Source organism: Trachymyrmex cornetzi, unplaced genomic scaffold (assembly GCF_001594075.2).
Source record: "Trachymyrmex cornetzi isolate Tcor2-1 unplaced genomic scaffold, Tcor1.1 scaffold90, whole genome shotgun sequence".
In the NCBI taxonomy this organism is placed as follows: Eukaryota; Metazoa; Arthropoda; class Insecta; order Hymenoptera; family Formicidae; genus Trachymyrmex; species Trachymyrmex cornetzi.
The window spans coordinates 756,814-774,352 of NW_017300245.1; the positions used below are offsets into that span (position 1 = coordinate 756,814).

Sequence of the window (17,539 nt, forward strand, 5' to 3'; positions counted from 1 at the left end):
GTATGTTCTACAACAAACTAAAGATTTCAAAGAAAAATAAAAAATATGTTCGGCTACCTGAAAAAGACGATCGCCAGCACGTGCTGGCTGATTGGCTGACGATCCGCTTGCACCGGGATTCTCAACACTCTGATTGATCTGATGGGTGATGATAGCATCAATTAAACTGGCGGCTGTGAGAGTCGACGAGTCGTTCTGCTGACTGGAAGATTGACTCTGTCGTGAAGATGATGATGACGACGATGACTGCTGCTGCTGCTGCTGTTGAGACTGCTGAGATTGCTGAAGCCTGGAAGGTTGAGGGGAAAATCCGAGGCTTGCTACTAATCTCGACGAACTATCTCTGTCGATTTGCTGTTGATCTCTATATAATTGCGCAATGTGTCTTCTCTCGGCCTCTATACGTTGTTGCTGAATATGCTGCTGGATCTGTTGTTGTTGTTGTTGTTGCTGTTGTTGATGGAGATGCGCCAGATCCCTTTCGCGATGCTGCATAGCCAGGCGACGTTCAACGTCTTTTTCATGTTGCTGAATGGCAAGCCGCTCCTGCTGTTGCATCTCCTTCTCGCGTTGTTGTTGTACAGCAAGTCGATGCTCATGCTCAATCTCGCGTTGTGCAGCAGCTGCCACCATTTTTTGGTGTATCTCCTTTTCTCGCTGTTGATGTACGCTAAGTCGATGTTCGTGTTGTATATCCTTTTCCCGGGCTTGTTGCACAGACAAACGAGCGTGCTCGATGTGCATATCCTTCTCTCGCTGCTGCGCGAGACGGTGCTCTTGCTGCTGGAGATCTTTTTCACGTTGATGGTGCTGCTGGACCGCAAGACGGTGCTCTAGTTGTTGCAATTCTTTTTCACGATGCAAACGATGTTCCTCCTTTTCCCGTAGATGAACGAGGTCGCGTTCTCTATCTCGATCACGATGATGATGCTGCTGCACCGCTGCAGCCACTGCTAGTCTGTGTTCTGCAGCCTGCATTGCCGCCATACGATGTTCCTGTAGCCGTATCTCTTGCTCGCGAAACGCGCGGTTATTGTCATAACGATCGGCTAACAGGCGATCTGCCATCGTTTTACCGAGACCCTCGTGGCCACCACTACCGGATGCAGCTGGATGGCCGTGTGGATGTGGCACCGGAAGACTGGGTTGTTGTACTGCCACATCCACTAAACTGGAGAACGCCTCCAGGCCAGGTGGTGGTGGTGGATAGTGCATTTGCTTCTGCGGATTGTGCCTCTGGATAACACCTTGCCGCGGTTGCGTATGTGTTTGTGATGGAGGAGGCGTACTAGTATAGTAGAGAGTGGACGACGGTGGCGGTGGCGGTTCGCTCTTACCGGTCGTCTCAGCAGCAACAGATGCACCAGTGCTACTGCTACCACGAGCACGCGCATGCATCTGCTGACTTGTGATATAGTCATTCATGATGATCTGTCGGCTGGATAATTGTTGCTCCATCGAGTAACTGGGCGGCGGCCGCCCGGCGGCAGAATAAGAATTGTACTGACTGCCACCATGACTCACTACCACGGCTGGCGACGCCGCCTGACTTGTAGGACCCTGTCCCGGCGGTGGAGGTGGAACATTGCCACCGCTCGTCACAGGCGAATGTCGGATGGTACGATGATAATCGTATATAGGCGTACCGCGTTTGTCTACCGCGAACGGAAGCACCGGTGTACCTTGTGTGATTGAACCACCTGTATCTTTCGGAGTCCCTGGTACAGCGGAGCCGGCATTAATGGCGCCGCTACTGCCGCCTCGTTCACTAGCGTTCGGAGCAGCACCAGTAACCGTTGGATTACCAGGCGGCGTCATTTGCCGCAACAAACCTTCATAACGCGCTGTGGATACAGGCGTGCCATGCGTGATGGAACCACCTTTGTGACCCGGCGTAGCTATGGTACTTAATTTTGGAGATAACTTGGGATGAGGTGGTGGTACGGTGACTTTGTTCATCTTAGGTGTAATGGGTGCTTGCGGTCGCGGTGACGAAGCATAAATCAATGGACTTTTCGCGCCACGACCTTGTTCGGGATGAGGCGCGTGAGGATGATAATACGCGCCCGGCGGTTCCGGTCGATAAAGCGTAACCGTCGGCGGTTTGTGAAGCTGCATTGAATGATTGTAATCTTGTTGTAATCTTGGTTTTTTGATACTCAAATCCAACGTTCCTTCCGTTTCTCGCAACGCTTGTTGCACTTGCATGACAACCAAACCTTCCTTAGGCAGCAAGTCCGAAGATGAAGCTTGACTACTCGGTACTGCTGGTGGGCAAGGAGTAATGGTAGCTTGCATTTGACCTAAAGAAAAAGAAAATGCATACATCGTGAATCTAGTCCATCTTTCCGATTAATCATGAATGACATAAGGCGTACAGATTGTGAAAAAATAAGAATGGATTTTAAATGAACATGATAAAGTCATTACTTTGAAAGTAAGTTTTATATAAAAATTAAACTTAAGAAGAGTAAGTTTTAAGTAAGAAGTCTAAATATAACGATACATTATCAATGAACCTACCAATTGGTTGTGGACTTGGAGCAGAACGATGAGCATGATGAGGTCCCGAGACAACGGAGAGTGTGGCTAGATTTGTATCTTTATTAGACAACGTAGTATTTGCTATATTTGACGACGATTTGTAGCCACGAACATATGTTATGTCATTACGATGATCTGTCTTCAAAATACTAGATATCGTCGGAGTGCCAGAACTATTGAGTGCTGACGAGCCACCACCGTCGGCTGGACTGTTGGGAGTACGTTTTAATTGCATCTCGATGACTCCAAGCATGAGATCCTTGACAGTGAGTGGATTGGAATTACTCGTTGTTGAAGGTGGTGAATGAACAATCGGTGGTGGTTGCGGATGTTGTTGCAACGATGTTGTATTACTGTTGGAGGTTGTCAGAGTCACCACAACACTGCTATTATCCAAGTCAGCACCTCCCTGACCTTCGTCCGCTGTCTCCTGAAACAATTAGCGCACCTCTATCAGACGGTCCTATCGCACAAAAACATTGTTTTGCGTCTTGTTTTGCAATTGTATTCTTATCATTTTTAAATGCTAAAATTAACAATAAAACTAATTATATGTCTTATGCAAGGCAAAATTTGAAAAAGAAAATCCGAGAACTTTGTCTTACCGTGGCAGAACTGTCGTAATCTTCCCTGCCACCTGAAGTAGCAGTAGCAGTTCCACTGCTGGAAGACTGTTGAGATGATCCGGGCGGTACAAGTGATACTACGGCTATATCCGAGAGTTTCTCGCCGAGTTTTTGCTCGCTGGATCGGAAAGACATCGATAATGACGACGATGTCGCCGCAGTACCACTCGATGCTACATTACTGCCTGTCATAGTCGTTGCCGGACTTCCTGCGCTGGCTGTATCACTTGAATCATGAACCTAGAAGAGAAAATAAAGTAAGGTTAATTGATATATAATCAAATAGATAAAATGTTTAATTTAACGCAATCTCTTATATACAAAATTAAATGTGAATTACTAATTGTACCAAAAGCTAGTTTTATTTGTAATTTAGGAATAGCGAAACTACGTATATTTTCTTACGCGAAAATGTATATACTTCTCATTTCAAATTCTGATTGTGTGTTTAAACTAAATAATTTTTAGTAATTCTCTCGTGAGAAACTTACAGCCAGCTCATCACAACTACTAGTACTACTGCCACTTTCTTCCTCGTCAGTTAGACACGGTCTTCGTTCCTCGCCCAATGAGGCGTAGTATTCAGCAACTACCTGATCGAGGCTCAGTTTCTTTCGGTAAGCAAAATAATAGTTTTTGCACTGATGATTCGTTTTGCCGGGTATCTGTTCGGCGACTTTCAGCCAATTGGTGCCATGTTCCCGAAGTGCCCTGCGGAGTTGTTCGAGCTCCTCGTCTGTCCACTGACGCGATAAAGCATCGGTGCCATCTTCGGATACTTCGGTACCACCGGCGAGATGTGGCGCCAAACGGCGCGATATGCGGCTGAAGCAAGCCGAGCAACATTTCGTCGCACTATTTGGTATTTCTGAAACAAATGGAATGAATGATTTAGCTACGGAGTGAGCACTTAAATAAAGTTCACTTTGTATTTTCATATAAAATTCAAATAAAATCCAAAACTTGCACACTTGTGTAAATATAAAACGTAATATACACACAATTATATATAATATTAAATTTACAATAAATTTACGGACATAAATTCGCGAAGAGAATATTCGCGCGTACAAATTTTATAAAAATTTGCAGAGAATACTCACGGAATTCTTGAGCGATTGGCTCCCGAATTTCCGGTGGCAAGTCAAGCCACTTGGAAGGTAACGCTCTTAGTCGTTTCACTCTCGATTTAGAGCTGCTCAGATTCGGACAGCCCGGTAACGGGCAGGCGGTGTAACGTCCTCGGACGGCCTTGCAGCGGCAAGTGTTGCAGACACGCGCACCAGGAGGTACTTGATCTTCCCGTAGGCCGTACTGAGACGCTTGACTACGTGGTAACGCGCGACTATGCGCGCTTCCCTCGACGACGCTTTGGCACACTGTGCAAGCGTGAGGTCCAATCTGCTTGCCACCCTCTGAAATCGTAACAAAAAATTATTGTACAATATATGTAGGAGTAATGAAAAGAGCAGAGTAATATGCAGGGTGTCCCCGTTCATAAATGTCCGAGCAAATATCTTGCAACTGGTTGAAAAATTACAAGAAAGTTTAATAAGAGAAATTTGTACGACTCCGAATCAGCTACAAAGGGCACGTAAACATTTTTTTTCTACTCTTGGCCTTTCTGAGTTATGTGTGTAGGTTGATAGTTTTTTTTAAATGGATACCTATAATTTTTTTTGCATATTTGTATAGTAGGGAGCATTTGAAATCAAAACTATATGTAGTAAAAAATTGCTACTATGCATCGTTTACGAGATAATCGACATCTTAAATATCAAAGTAGTAAATTAGATTCTAAGTAATTTTGAACGTGGTTTGAAATGTCAAAGAGAGGTCGAAGAAGAAAACGAATAATGTTTTTTATGGAACATTTATTAACCCATAAATTGCTCGAAATTTTAACCATCGTGTTCAATACAACATTCAACGCGTTTTATGTTTCTCATTGTTGACTGCAGTATTTCCACTGTAATACCTTCAACAGCTCAAGTGATTTAATGTCGTAAATCTTCTTCATTTTCAGGAACAGTTGTATAGACAATGTTTTTAATATATTCTCAAAGGAAAAAATCGCAAGGTGTCAAATCCGTAGATCTCGATGGCCATCGTGTAGGGCTATTAGTACCTATCCAACAATTAGGGAATCTATCATTTAAAAAGTTGGCTACAGCACGTGTATTATGTGGAGCCCCAAGTATCACGAAACGGTTTGAATTTATATTTCTTTAATACAGCGTGCACGTAACTTCTTGATACTTCTAAATTACATTCTACTATTCTTATGGATGTACGTTTATTTTCAATAAACTTAATAGCACACTCGTCTCTTTCTCTTCGTCTGTTCTGATTGTATGACATTGTCTTGTTAGTGATCCTATTCGACGTAATTGATCTTCGACTCGCCGAAATGTACGACCGTTTGGTATCCTTCGTTCTAGATACTTTTGTTGATAAAGTATCCGAGCTTGATTTTCATTACGCACACTTAAATACCATATCTCGAGCATATCACACTTTTCACTAATTGTATACATCGTTATTTTCGTAATTTACAATATGAATATATTCATTAAAAGGACGACTAACTAACTGACTAACAGATAGATACTGCACTGAATTTCATACTCCATGCTCTAGAACAAATATTTTATTTACAAAACAAGCAGTCGCATATTTTGACGAGTTAAAGATCAGTGATCCTGTTCAACATAACCGAGTTCAAAATATTAGTCTGAATCTTGTATTTCAAACATTTGTGATAAAGAAAATCAATTTCTTAAGATTCAATGTTTAAGATGTCGATTATCTCGTAAACGATGCATAGTAGCAATTTTTTACTACATATAATTTTGATTGCAAATGCTCTCTACTACACAAATATGCAAAAAAAATTATAGGTTTTTAAAAAAACTATGTTAACTTACGTAACTCGGCCATTTAAAAAAACTATGTTAACTTACGTAACTCGAAAAAGCCAAGAGTAGAAAAAAAATTTTTACGTGCACTTTGTAGCTGACTCGGACAAATTTGTCTTATTTCTTGTAACTTCAACCAGTTGCGAGATATTTGCTCGGACATTTATGGACGGACCCCGTATACAATCATATATACGGAGAGAATTTTTTCTTAGAGTTTACCCTGAAAGTATGATAATTGTGGGATAACATTATATTTCGAAGAATTTTAATGTAAATCTCTCTCATTCATTAATGAAACTACAATAAAATATAAAATAAATTTGATTAATTTTACTAAAGTGCATGGTAAAAATCTTTAAAATATTGTGCCAGAACTACTATATTTTCGGGGTAAATTTTAAAAGAAAATTCTTTTCGTGTAGTGTGTGTGTTTCCATTTGAAGATAATATAAGACAATTAAATTTTCACAGAAAACCTCTGTAAAAAGAATTTCTTATACTAGAAAAATTATTTTAAAAAATTAACATGACAATTTCAAGAAATAAAAAATCTCCCCCTAGTAATTTTCGATAAATTAAATTTGCAAAATTGTTACAACTATAAACGCTCTTTCTCGCGAGTAATGCAATGAATTCCTCCGATCATTCCGCGCGATTGAAACGGGGAAAACGTTTCCGAATCGAGAGCGCGTGTTTCGCGCTGATATGCCGTTAGGGACGGCCGATAAAAATCAAATAAAATATAAAAGCGCACGCGAGAGCGAGACCAGGCGACGATACGCTTGTATCAGATGGTGCATATGCAATGCGCCACCACCACCACCACCATCACCGCCGCGTGTGTTAGATCCTATCTCGGTGCAATTGCGATATGACGCGCACTGTCGCTAAAACGTCAAAGGGGCTGGTCTATTGACGCGATTCGGCAACGCCAACGTGTTTGCGGCCCGCCGTGAAATATAAATGCACGCGCTGCGCGTGTTAGCTGTGCGCGATACGCGGAACGCGTACAAAACGCCACGAACACGCGGCGCGATAATGGCCGATCGTGTGCCATTCCGAGTCGTTAGAGTCGCCAAATGAAATTTCAATGAAGCTCGATAGTAAACTAGAGCAGACACTAAAACGAAATAAATACAAATACCCACTTTCTCGTTCGAATACATTCCTTTTTTTTCTTCTTCTTCTTCTTTAAGATCGCATCGTGTGTTCGAGTCAAAAGAGAGAGAGAGAGTGGAAATTATTAATAATATATACTTCCTATCGTTTATTTATTATTTAAAGATATGAAAAGAATGTAGGTATATGTGGCTACACTTGTGTGGATATCCGCGAATCTTGCAATTTTAATCTTGACCCGATTACGCTTCAGTTTAACGTTTCAACTCAAACTGAAACGTTCAATCTTCGCAAGTACTTTGGTATTTTCTCACGAATCTCTTTCGTCAAGACGAATCTATACTTTTTGGAATAAAATCGATGTTTTCCAAGAACGTTAATTTGATCGGCAATCAGATATTTGTAGAATTCTCGCTCGACAATAAACGCGCAAACAGGGTTGTTTCCAACGGCTATTTAGAGAATGTACTCGCGTTTATCCGCTATGAAATTGAGCAAATATAGTTAATCACGAGCAAGGTACCCGAGTGAAAACACGAGCGCGGCGCGGAAAGCGAAGCGGGCGAAAAGGGGTGCGGGGAGAGGGAGAGAGTTGGCGTACGGAAACGGAGCGAGAGACAGTATAATTACTCGGGACTCAGCTAATTAAGGACGCCCAATTAAAAAGTTCTCGACGTTCTTAGCCTCCCACAAACGTCGACATCGCTCGCTCCTAAATAAGATCGCTTTGATAGTTCCGTTCCTCCTTGCGCGCGCGCGAAACTGCATAAATTTACTTGTGCTGACAATTATCACGGGACGCAAAATCGAGCACACCTGTAATAATTCCAATACCGCTGAGATAATAGGTATACCTTTGTAAAATAAATTGTCAAAATAATAACGTTAGCCAAGAGGTCCCAGAAATTTAAAAAAAAATTTAAAATCGATGCTACGTTTGACGAGTTCGGAAAGGGCTATACTGGCTCGACTGCTCGATATTTTACGCTGTTATATTTCGCGAGAATTACGAAAAATATTCGGAAAATATCTATTCAGAAATATAATTCTCTTCGTATGTTCTAAAGATTGGAAAACCTGAATTAAACAAGATAAAAGAAATAAATAAATTTAATGGCCGTCGCTTTATTCAGTGAAATTTACACTGAATACAAATGAAAATTAAGAATTAAACGATGGTCGCTTGACGTTTTGCTAATTATTTAACGTTCGGTATTCCCCTGAGGCTTCTATCCCTCTCCTTCTGCCTCTTTCGAAATTCGTATATCCCGGATACCGCGTGCATCTGCTCTCCAGTGACCTGTCACATCGAGCCGCGCATCCTGCGTGTCTTTCGGATCGTACGCGGAATTATTGTTGACACGGAATTACGAATGTGACTCGTGCAACGCTCGTCGATGGCAACTGGCAAGCGGGATGAGCCCGGAGCGCGGAACGCAAGTACCTATGTCGAATACCGAGCGATTGGAAGAGTTGCCGGAGTTGCGAGTAGATGGAGGGATAACACGCCGCGGCTGTGCCGTGTGAGAATTCGCGACACTGATTGGCAGGTATTCCCGAGAGCGAGAGAAAATCGCTCCCGCGTAATTTGCGCGCCCCTGCCCCGCGATCGACAGACCAATCCCGGCCAAGTAGGATGCTGCACGGCAATTTTTCCAACATTTCTGTATCTCCAAGTATCGCGGATACCGCATCGAACTGTCCAGCCGTTTCAGAATGCACGCTGCGTGGAAATAAACGCGCGGGAAATGTATAACGTACCTCGATTTTTCACGATCTGTCATTTACATGACCGACAATGACGTAATTAAATTCGAACGCGTAGTATAAATTCCATGTTATTTTAGATACATAAATATTTAGATTATACACAAATTTGATACGTGCAGCATTATTTAATTAACAAAACGAATATCTTCATAAACTGGTGTATATTATTGATACGTTAATAATATTTCCTGTTATTATACCTAAATTTCCCTCGTTTCTATTATTTGGCACTTTTCAATTTTAATATAAAAAAATGTTTTTAAACAGAAAGAGAATAACAAATGTGATGGAGAAGAATTTTATATACATATATATATATCAAACAGATGAATTTTTTTCATTTTCATCATGCAAAATACGTCTCATACGTTTCTTTATAATAATTACTTCCTTGGTGTTTTAACGAGATTTTTATTCGACCGTTCGTTTCACAGAGAGTATAACAGCAATCCATAGTACAAAGCGAATACAATATATCCATGGAATATATAACGCAATAACACACATGTCACGTGGAATAATTCGTAAAGCTCGTTCCCCGTACATTCAAAGTAATACGTGGGGAGATCTCGGGGGAGTGGATCGGGCAGGTAAAGGAGAGTTAAAACTGGATGAAACGTCGTGATGAATAATTTATACGAGAGCCCATTCAATACTGAACCCATGCGCAGTTACGCGATATTCGCAGTCGGCCAATGTTAGGCGGAAACAAATTATCTCGTCATATATCGAGCGGTAGTTTCGAGCAAATTAAGTTCAAGACAGGAGGGGGGTCTTTATTTATGTAGCTCTCGTGATTGTCTCAATGGTATATTTATAATTAGCGATCTTACAAATTGGAAATTAGGACAGGAAGTAATAATTAAATTTTTTCTGTAGTAAGATACTTTAATGATTTATCGAGATACGTAATTGAACGTGTAAAGAAACAAAAGCCACCGCGGTCCAAGTCGAACCCTGCTCAAACGATAAACCTGATGAAAAAAAGATGCGGCTACAAGAACGGGGGACATTACCTCCGTGCGCTAATTAAGCTCGTTGATGGGGGAAGGGTAATTTGAATATTTCATAAAGGCATTCCATGCCGCGAATAATTTGCCGCTTTGCTTCCCTCTTTCTCTCGTAATAAGACATTATTCGTGTAATTTGTCTCCTTTCCACAATCTCGCAGAGTAGTTTGCATAATTACATATGTGTGTATGTGCGTATGTACAATTATTCTCAAGATTTCCCTGTAAAATTGTGACGAATTAAACGACTCTGCACGTGGATTTCTTTGCGTAATTGAGAGTTGAATTTTTGCGATCGACCAAAGATGATCATCAACCGAATCGGTGGGTAATCAAACCCGAAAGGACATTTGCTCGCGTCGTTTCCTCGCGGGGATACCGCGCACATATACCCCGAATAAAATATTCCCTTTGATTGGTTTCATGCAAGCCGTTGCGAAACCTCTCCATCTCTCTCTCTCTCTCTCTCACACACACACACACTCTCTCTCTCTCTCTCTCTCTCTCTCTCTCTCGATTCTTTGATCAATTTTAAGTTTTCTGCTTGGTCAGTATTCTTTATGTTTCCAACATTCTAGGAAAACATCAAAGTGTTGTCATTAGCCGTTGCGAAACCTCTCCATCTCTCTCTCTCTCTCTCTCACACACACACACACTCTCTCTCTCTCTCTCTCTCTCTCTCTCTCTCGATTCTTTGATCAATTTTAAGCTTTCTGCTTGGTCAGTATTCTTTATGTTTCCAACATTCTAGGAAAACATCAAAGTGTTGTCATTTAACAGCGTCGCGATCTCTATTATTCGTAAAAATTCAGAACAAATAAATTCGTCCGACCACACGGAACGATCTTTCTTTGTTAGGACGAGCCTTCGCGCTTTAGCGTTCTTTATGCGGTTCGGCTTTAGAAAACACGTCGATCGGCACAATTTGCTCGGAGGAGAAAAAGCAGAGAAGTCTAAAGCAAACGTACGGCGGACTAAAAAGGGAGGCGCGCCCGCCCGCGGCGGCCGCTGCGGATTCGCTCCGGGCTGACATTTTTGTATTTATGTATTTATGAGATTTACGCTCTCTCCTGCGCTAGCTCCAGCGAGAATGATTAAAAACAAACACGCGCCGCGATTCTTCGCGATTCCACCACCGCACCGCCGCCCGCGCCGCTAGCGCGAACAAAAAGAACGGTCGATGTTGTGAGGATGCGGTAATACGCGCAATAAATTCACCGTAACGCCGCGTTCTGCCGGAAACGCGTCCTCGTTTCAAACTTAAAAAGATACAAGTATACGCTTAAACGAAGTGTGTAATTTCTGGCGACACTGGCAGTGAATAATAAAAATATATCCTATCGTTTGGTTATCTGTTCTGTTTTGTATTCGTTATTGAATATCGATACCACAAAATTATACTGTTTATTAAAATTATTCATACTTGTTGCGTGAAAACGGGAAAAAGAAGGAATAATATACGCTTCTTTATCCCAAAAGCATTCTGAAATTTGTATCAATATACGTAATCCTAATCGGTATTCGTTCCAAAATTTCCGCAAAAGTATTCGCGGGTCCAGTGTACTTTAAATGAATGTATCTTTGCTTAAAATTAAAACATTTTTTTTTTTTCATTTTAAAGATCAAAATTCGAGGAATTAGACGTTGTAAAATTGTAAAAAACATTGTTATAAAAACAATTGTTCACATAGTTGAAGAAACCGTCCAGATTCGCTGCAATCCCACGCGAACACCAATTAATGAGACATAGTTTATAATTAGCAATTATAAACGATTTTTCATGATGTTATCGAATATATAATGTGCAAACACATATCTTTGTATATCTTTGCATGATGTAATGGACCATCTCTCTCTCCTTTGATAAGCCACCTGCGCGATTATCGTTAGCGGGGAACAGGCCATGTAAATATGGAATCGCTTGTAGCGTTTCGGTGGCGCTTGAGAGAGCTGTACCAGGCTGGATCACGGTTTACTTGTGCAAATAACATCTGTCAATCGCTACGTGGACGAGCGGAAGCGCGGGGGTTACACTGTCGCTGATGACGAAACCGTCGGTCCACTCTCCCGCGGGCGTGCGACCCTTTAAAACATCTCGTCGGCTGATTGAATTACGGTGATTAGCCTACCATGATGTCCTCGGGAACGATATAAAGTATATATCACTACGATGGACAGTGCAATATCGATCTATGTGCGTGCCGATACTACGTATTCATCCCGTGAGATTTTGTCATTAATAATTTAATACTCTTGACATCTGATAATAACGCATAATATTACAATCATTATCATATCGAGAAAGAAAGAGAGATTATTAATGAAATTGTAATGAAACAAAAAAATAATTTTAAAAAATTTGACTGTTATTCATCAACTTTAATCGAATAAAGACGAGATTGAAAAAAAAAAAAATATATATATATATATATATATGTGTCGGTTTTACAGCATTCTACGCCTTTCGACTTCCGACACCTCGCTTCCAGATTATGGTTGTTTCCACCTTCATCATTTCTCTGATCCGGTCGTTTGTTACTCTTTCCATTCTTGACTTTCTGGCTGATCTTCCCTAGAAATCCATTTCCAACGCTAGGAGACGTCGTCTCCTAAGTTTTTGTTTATTTGTCACGTTTCACATCCATATAGCAGTATATTTTTAAAGACAGAATTATATATCGGGTGTTTTCTTCATCAAATTCAGGCTTCCTATAACCTTCTTCCCTCTTAGAATTCTCTGTTCAATCTCCTGTTCTGTTCGTCTTATGAGAAGGTTGAAAACGAAAATGCGAACCACAAAACATGAAATCGGTATTTAAAATTGAAATTTATTTCGTCATTTCTAAAGGTTTAAGAATGCGACAAGCAAATTACGGTATCACTGTCAGAAATGGCATCTACGATATCTTTTAAATAATATTATTAACGTTAAATTTCTCTCATATAAAAATGACAGAATTTACTTCGGACTCTGGTCCTCTCTACCACTCCCATTACCCTATTGTCTTGAATGCACAAAATAACGCCCTTTACTTTATCGTGCAATTATACGGAACGGATGGATAACCACGACGGAGAAACGGATGAGACGAGTCGACAACGTTAAGTAGCGTTAATTCGTACAGGTGAACACCGAGGAGTTTCCGGCGGCCTCGGCACATTAGCCGTACCGTGTGTATCCACACGGAGATAATCCGACGGTATTTGCGGAGCGGAAACGCGCCGCCCGTGCCGAATTCAAACGATAGCGCTCCTGCACACCGCCTAGTGCACACAAGAACGTGGAGAGAGAGAGAGAGAGAGGGAGAGACACGGCATAAACGGAGGCATTAATTGGGATTAAGTAAATCAAGACGCTAATTAGCTCGTGCCAGGTGCGCGCGCGCGGATTTTCACCCCCCGTTCGCTCCATCATTCTCATCGCTATCACCACCCGTTGACCGGCATGACGAACGAATCCCCGGGCATTTAATTTTCCCAGCAATTTGCTATGACTACTCTACGCGATTATGACGTATATGATCTAGGAGCGAGTCTCCGTCATTTATTTGCGTGTTATCGAATTATCGTTTTCTCGCGTGTCTCTGTGTTATTAATCCAGGGATACTGACAACATTACTCTGGATTTCAATCAGAAAAAAGAACCTTGAATCTTCTACTTTATCAATAAATAGAAACATTTAGTAAGAAAATATATGTGTTAATTTTCTAAACATTAATATTTTAAAATAATTGTTAGTAATAATTCGATTTCAAACTTCATCTAAATATGCTTTTTCTAAAAAAAAATATATTTTTCTAGAAAATATATTATTTACCTGTACATCTTTATTTACTTGTAAACAAATTTCTCTGTTGAGATCGTGTTTGCGATATTTTCATCAATTTTTCCTACTAAAATATGATGCTTCCATATATTCCTATATTACCTCGTCGGAAATCTATAAAAAAAATTATTCAGTTGAAAATAAGTTTATTTAGCAAAGTAAATAAATTTGACATTTCAACTAAAGCATTTTTAATTCATATTTTCCAGAAAATGTATCCGATTTTCAAGCAAAGAGCGTATTGCAATCAAATTATTGATCCTGAAGAATATATGTATACCTATATGTATACCGTCACATGGCGATACAATAAATATGATTAGTAATTCTGATCTCTCGATCTTCTCCACAACAGACTCCCTCCCTTTCTGTTATTATTACTTAAAGTTATTATTACTACTGCGCATAAAGGTAGCACAAAAATTTTTATTACCTATTATTATATTTTAAGTGATGATAAAAGTTGTAAAACGAATATAATATATATCATTGTTATGCTGTGTCATTACTTTTGAATTTATATTCCTGTGCAGACAGTTAATTATATCGTTTATCAGAAAAGTCGATAACGCGCGCAAAAAAAAAACAAATAAATAAATGGAAACAGTGACTTATTTCCTCCTAGAAGAGAACACAAAGAACCAGAAGGATGAGGAAGATGAGAAAACGAGAAAGAGTGGGAGAGGGTTTGAGAAAGCTCCTGCGGAAACGCGGCGGAGAACATGCGGTAAGTCCGCGCACAGGGCCTGGTAATATCGCGAAAAGTGTTTGCTTAGCTTGTCTCGACCGACGTTGGAAGCATTAAACCGCGAGCGTTCTTTCGTCTCCTCGAGAGACGATCCCGGGAGCGAGGATCCCCTCCTCGTCGATGTGTACTCTTCCACCGCCCTCGATTATTTCCGGTGCGGAGAGTTCCGGGGCCCTATACGCGCGAATTCCCATTTTCCCGATTAAACTGATCGTTGATAATGGCGAACGAGCCAATTAAACGAAAACGTATCTTTTCGAAATAATCTTCAAGTGAATATAATATTTTTCACTTGTGTTACACTCATTATTTTTGAAGGCGTTTTCATAAGTAACTTGATTTTGCTATTTATACAATTTTTATTTTCATTACCAAATAATTTTTTATTTTAATTCATTATTATTGTAAATTTTTATTTTATACTATTATTGTTACTTTTATGTTTCGTGTTATGGGCACTTTAACGAAGATATCTGCGAGAAACGCGCATTCACGTGATACATTCTTATCAGGAAACTGATTCTTCTCTAAAAGTACTTATCTATTGTATTCGACATTGATTGCTATTGTAATAATCTCGACGATACTCGCTGATCGCGACAATGTTGCGATAGAGGGTCGACACGACAACCAGACAAACGGAAAGCGCGGAGGGGTGTTGCCTCTGTTAGCTCTGATTTGGGACGATGGCCTCCTGGGAAATGCACGTAATCGCTGAGTCTCTATTCTGGACCCTCGGATTCTCACCAATGATGATTGGACTTGTTTATGGACGCGAGCGCAGCGCAAAAAATCGCCGACTAAATTGACTAACAGAACTCAATGAAGAGAGTGAGGTAGAATAAAAAAAATGCTTTTCTTTATGCCATCGTATTAGCTTATATATAAACTCAGACAAATAATTTTCTTATGACAAAAATACAAAGTAAACAGATACTTCAACGTGTGTATATTATAAACCTAATTATATTTACAATAAAAGAACGAGCGAGTATCAGAAATCGCAAGATTGAATTTGACCAATCAAAGCAAAGTTCACTAAACTTGATATTGGTTTTCTTTCTACCTGACTAGTTAATTTCAATCTCAATCTCAATCTCTAGTCTGATACAGGTATTAAACTTTTTCTTTCCATATAAAAGAAGTCGCCCTAGTCACCGGTGATCGTATAATTCTGTCATTCAACTGCCATTCAATTTCCCTCTTGAAGAAATAAAAAATAAATGGGGCAAATATCGCTCGGCTTCCTCGCGTAAATGAAAACCGAAACCGCCGACAAGATGAAAAATAGGGAGAGGACAAGTAGCGAAGGTGGTCTCGTGGCGGAACCAAGCACCAAGCACCCAGTGCGCGCGCGAGGTGGAGCAGGGTACCTTCCCCAGAGTGGAGAGTATACGAGGAAAGAACGAAGAAGAGAGCCGGAGAGCGAACGATCGTGGCTCCGGAATAAAGTGGAATTCAGCGCGAGCTGAATTATAAACGATATTATGCAAACACAGCGCCGCGGAGTGAAGAGAAGCGCGTACTCTCTCATGCTGCGAGAGTTAATTTGATGAAAAACATCAGAGGCCAGGCCAGGCGCGGGCAAGAGGGTTTCGGAGCAAGAGAGAGAGAGAGAGAGAGAGAGAGAGAGAGAGAGAGAGAGGAGAGAGAGAGAGAGAGAGAGAGAGAGAGAGAGAGAGAGAGAGAGAGAGCGCAAGAGACCGGCAAAAGACGCATCTCGCGGCGAAAGATCGCTCTCCAGAAGACTCCTCTCCTCTCATTATCCAGTCGGCTCTCGAAAGATGTTTCCTTTCTCCTCTCTTACAAGAGACCGGCAAAAGACGCATCTCGCGGCGAAAGATCGCTCTTCAGAAGACTCCTCTCCTCTCATTATCCAGTCGGCTCTCGAAAGATGTTTCCTTTCTCCTCTCTTCTTTATTCGTCTTTTCCTATCGCTCGCGTTTGCACCACGTCGCGTTTAACGTCTCATTTGAAGCCGACAAACAAGTTAGGTTTATCGCATAAATGCTACAATTACTTCTCGTCGCACAAAACAATCCGAAACAAACGAAAACAACCCATATTTCTATATATATATATTTCTAACTACAAAATCGATTATCGCTCGATATATCACAATTATACGAATACTATTTTTTTTTCTTTAAGAGAATGTTTAGTTTTTAAACTCATCTTTAATTTAAGAAATATCGATGAATCGCCAAATATTTCGTAGATTGAAAACTGACAATTATTAACTGGACAATGTAATATTTCGACGGTGGTATTTCTATTATCGCGAGCTCTTCTTCCAATACAATCTTCGTACGCAACCAATTAATATTTATCCAATTATTAATATCCTAATATTCTTATTAATATCCATTAACATTCAATCAATTAATATTCGTTCACGCAATATTGGGGAGAAATAATATCCAAGTTTCAAGATTCTCATATGATTTTCAACATGTAAAGTTAACGTGTTATTATCTCGAGGCTCATAATCATAACGTAGCGTGACATAATGGCATTGTTGCATCCTGAATTGAAACGATATACACGCGTTTGTATCGCGATCGATATGTTATCTATACATATATCCTTCGTGTGTCTTACAATTATGCCGTTATGTCTTTGCACGCTATTATTATAGACCGTAGATGTCTTGTTCACGCTTAATGGGAAAATTGTCAATCGTGCACAAAAAGGAGGGAGGTCGTAATTTATCCAAACAATTATTATCAAATTCTTGGCTTTGATCTCAATGAGGAATTAATTGGGGTATGAATGACACAAATGTAAAAAGAGTAATTAACAGCATCATCCCTTCTAACGAGATGCAATAGAATCTTTCGAAACCCTTTCGACTCGAATTCCTCGCATATCGTTCATCCCTTGCGTATCGTACGGAAAACGAGGGCGATCAGGAGCGCATCCTGTAATATCGCAATAGAGAAGACTGATCCTTCGAGCGCAGGTGCAACTCGGC

General features: G+C 40.5%; 1 protein-coding gene across 2 annotated transcripts in view; it reads right to left on the minus strand.

The window, feature by feature from the left end:
- The window catches only part of LOC108769416 (Smrter), a 34,443-nt gene that overhangs the window by 3,234 nt on the left and 13,670 nt on the right, over nt 1-17,539 (minus strand). Inside the window, exons 8-12 of one of the 2 annotated variants that reach the window (XM_018520391.1) lie at nt 4,274-4,585; nt 3,662-4,038; nt 3,150-3,410; nt 2,524-2,974; nt 58-2,303 (exon numbers count right to left, since the gene is read on the minus strand). In XM_018520391.1, the coding sequence (XP_018375893.1) occupies nt 58-2,303; nt 2,524-2,974; nt 3,150-3,410; nt 3,662-4,038; nt 4,274-4,585 (3,647 nt within the window). The remainder of the gene's footprint in view (nt 1-57; nt 2,304-2,523; nt 2,975-3,149; nt 3,411-3,661; nt 4,039-4,273; nt 4,586-17,539) is intronic. The other variant, XM_018520390.1, reaches the window with a different exon arrangement.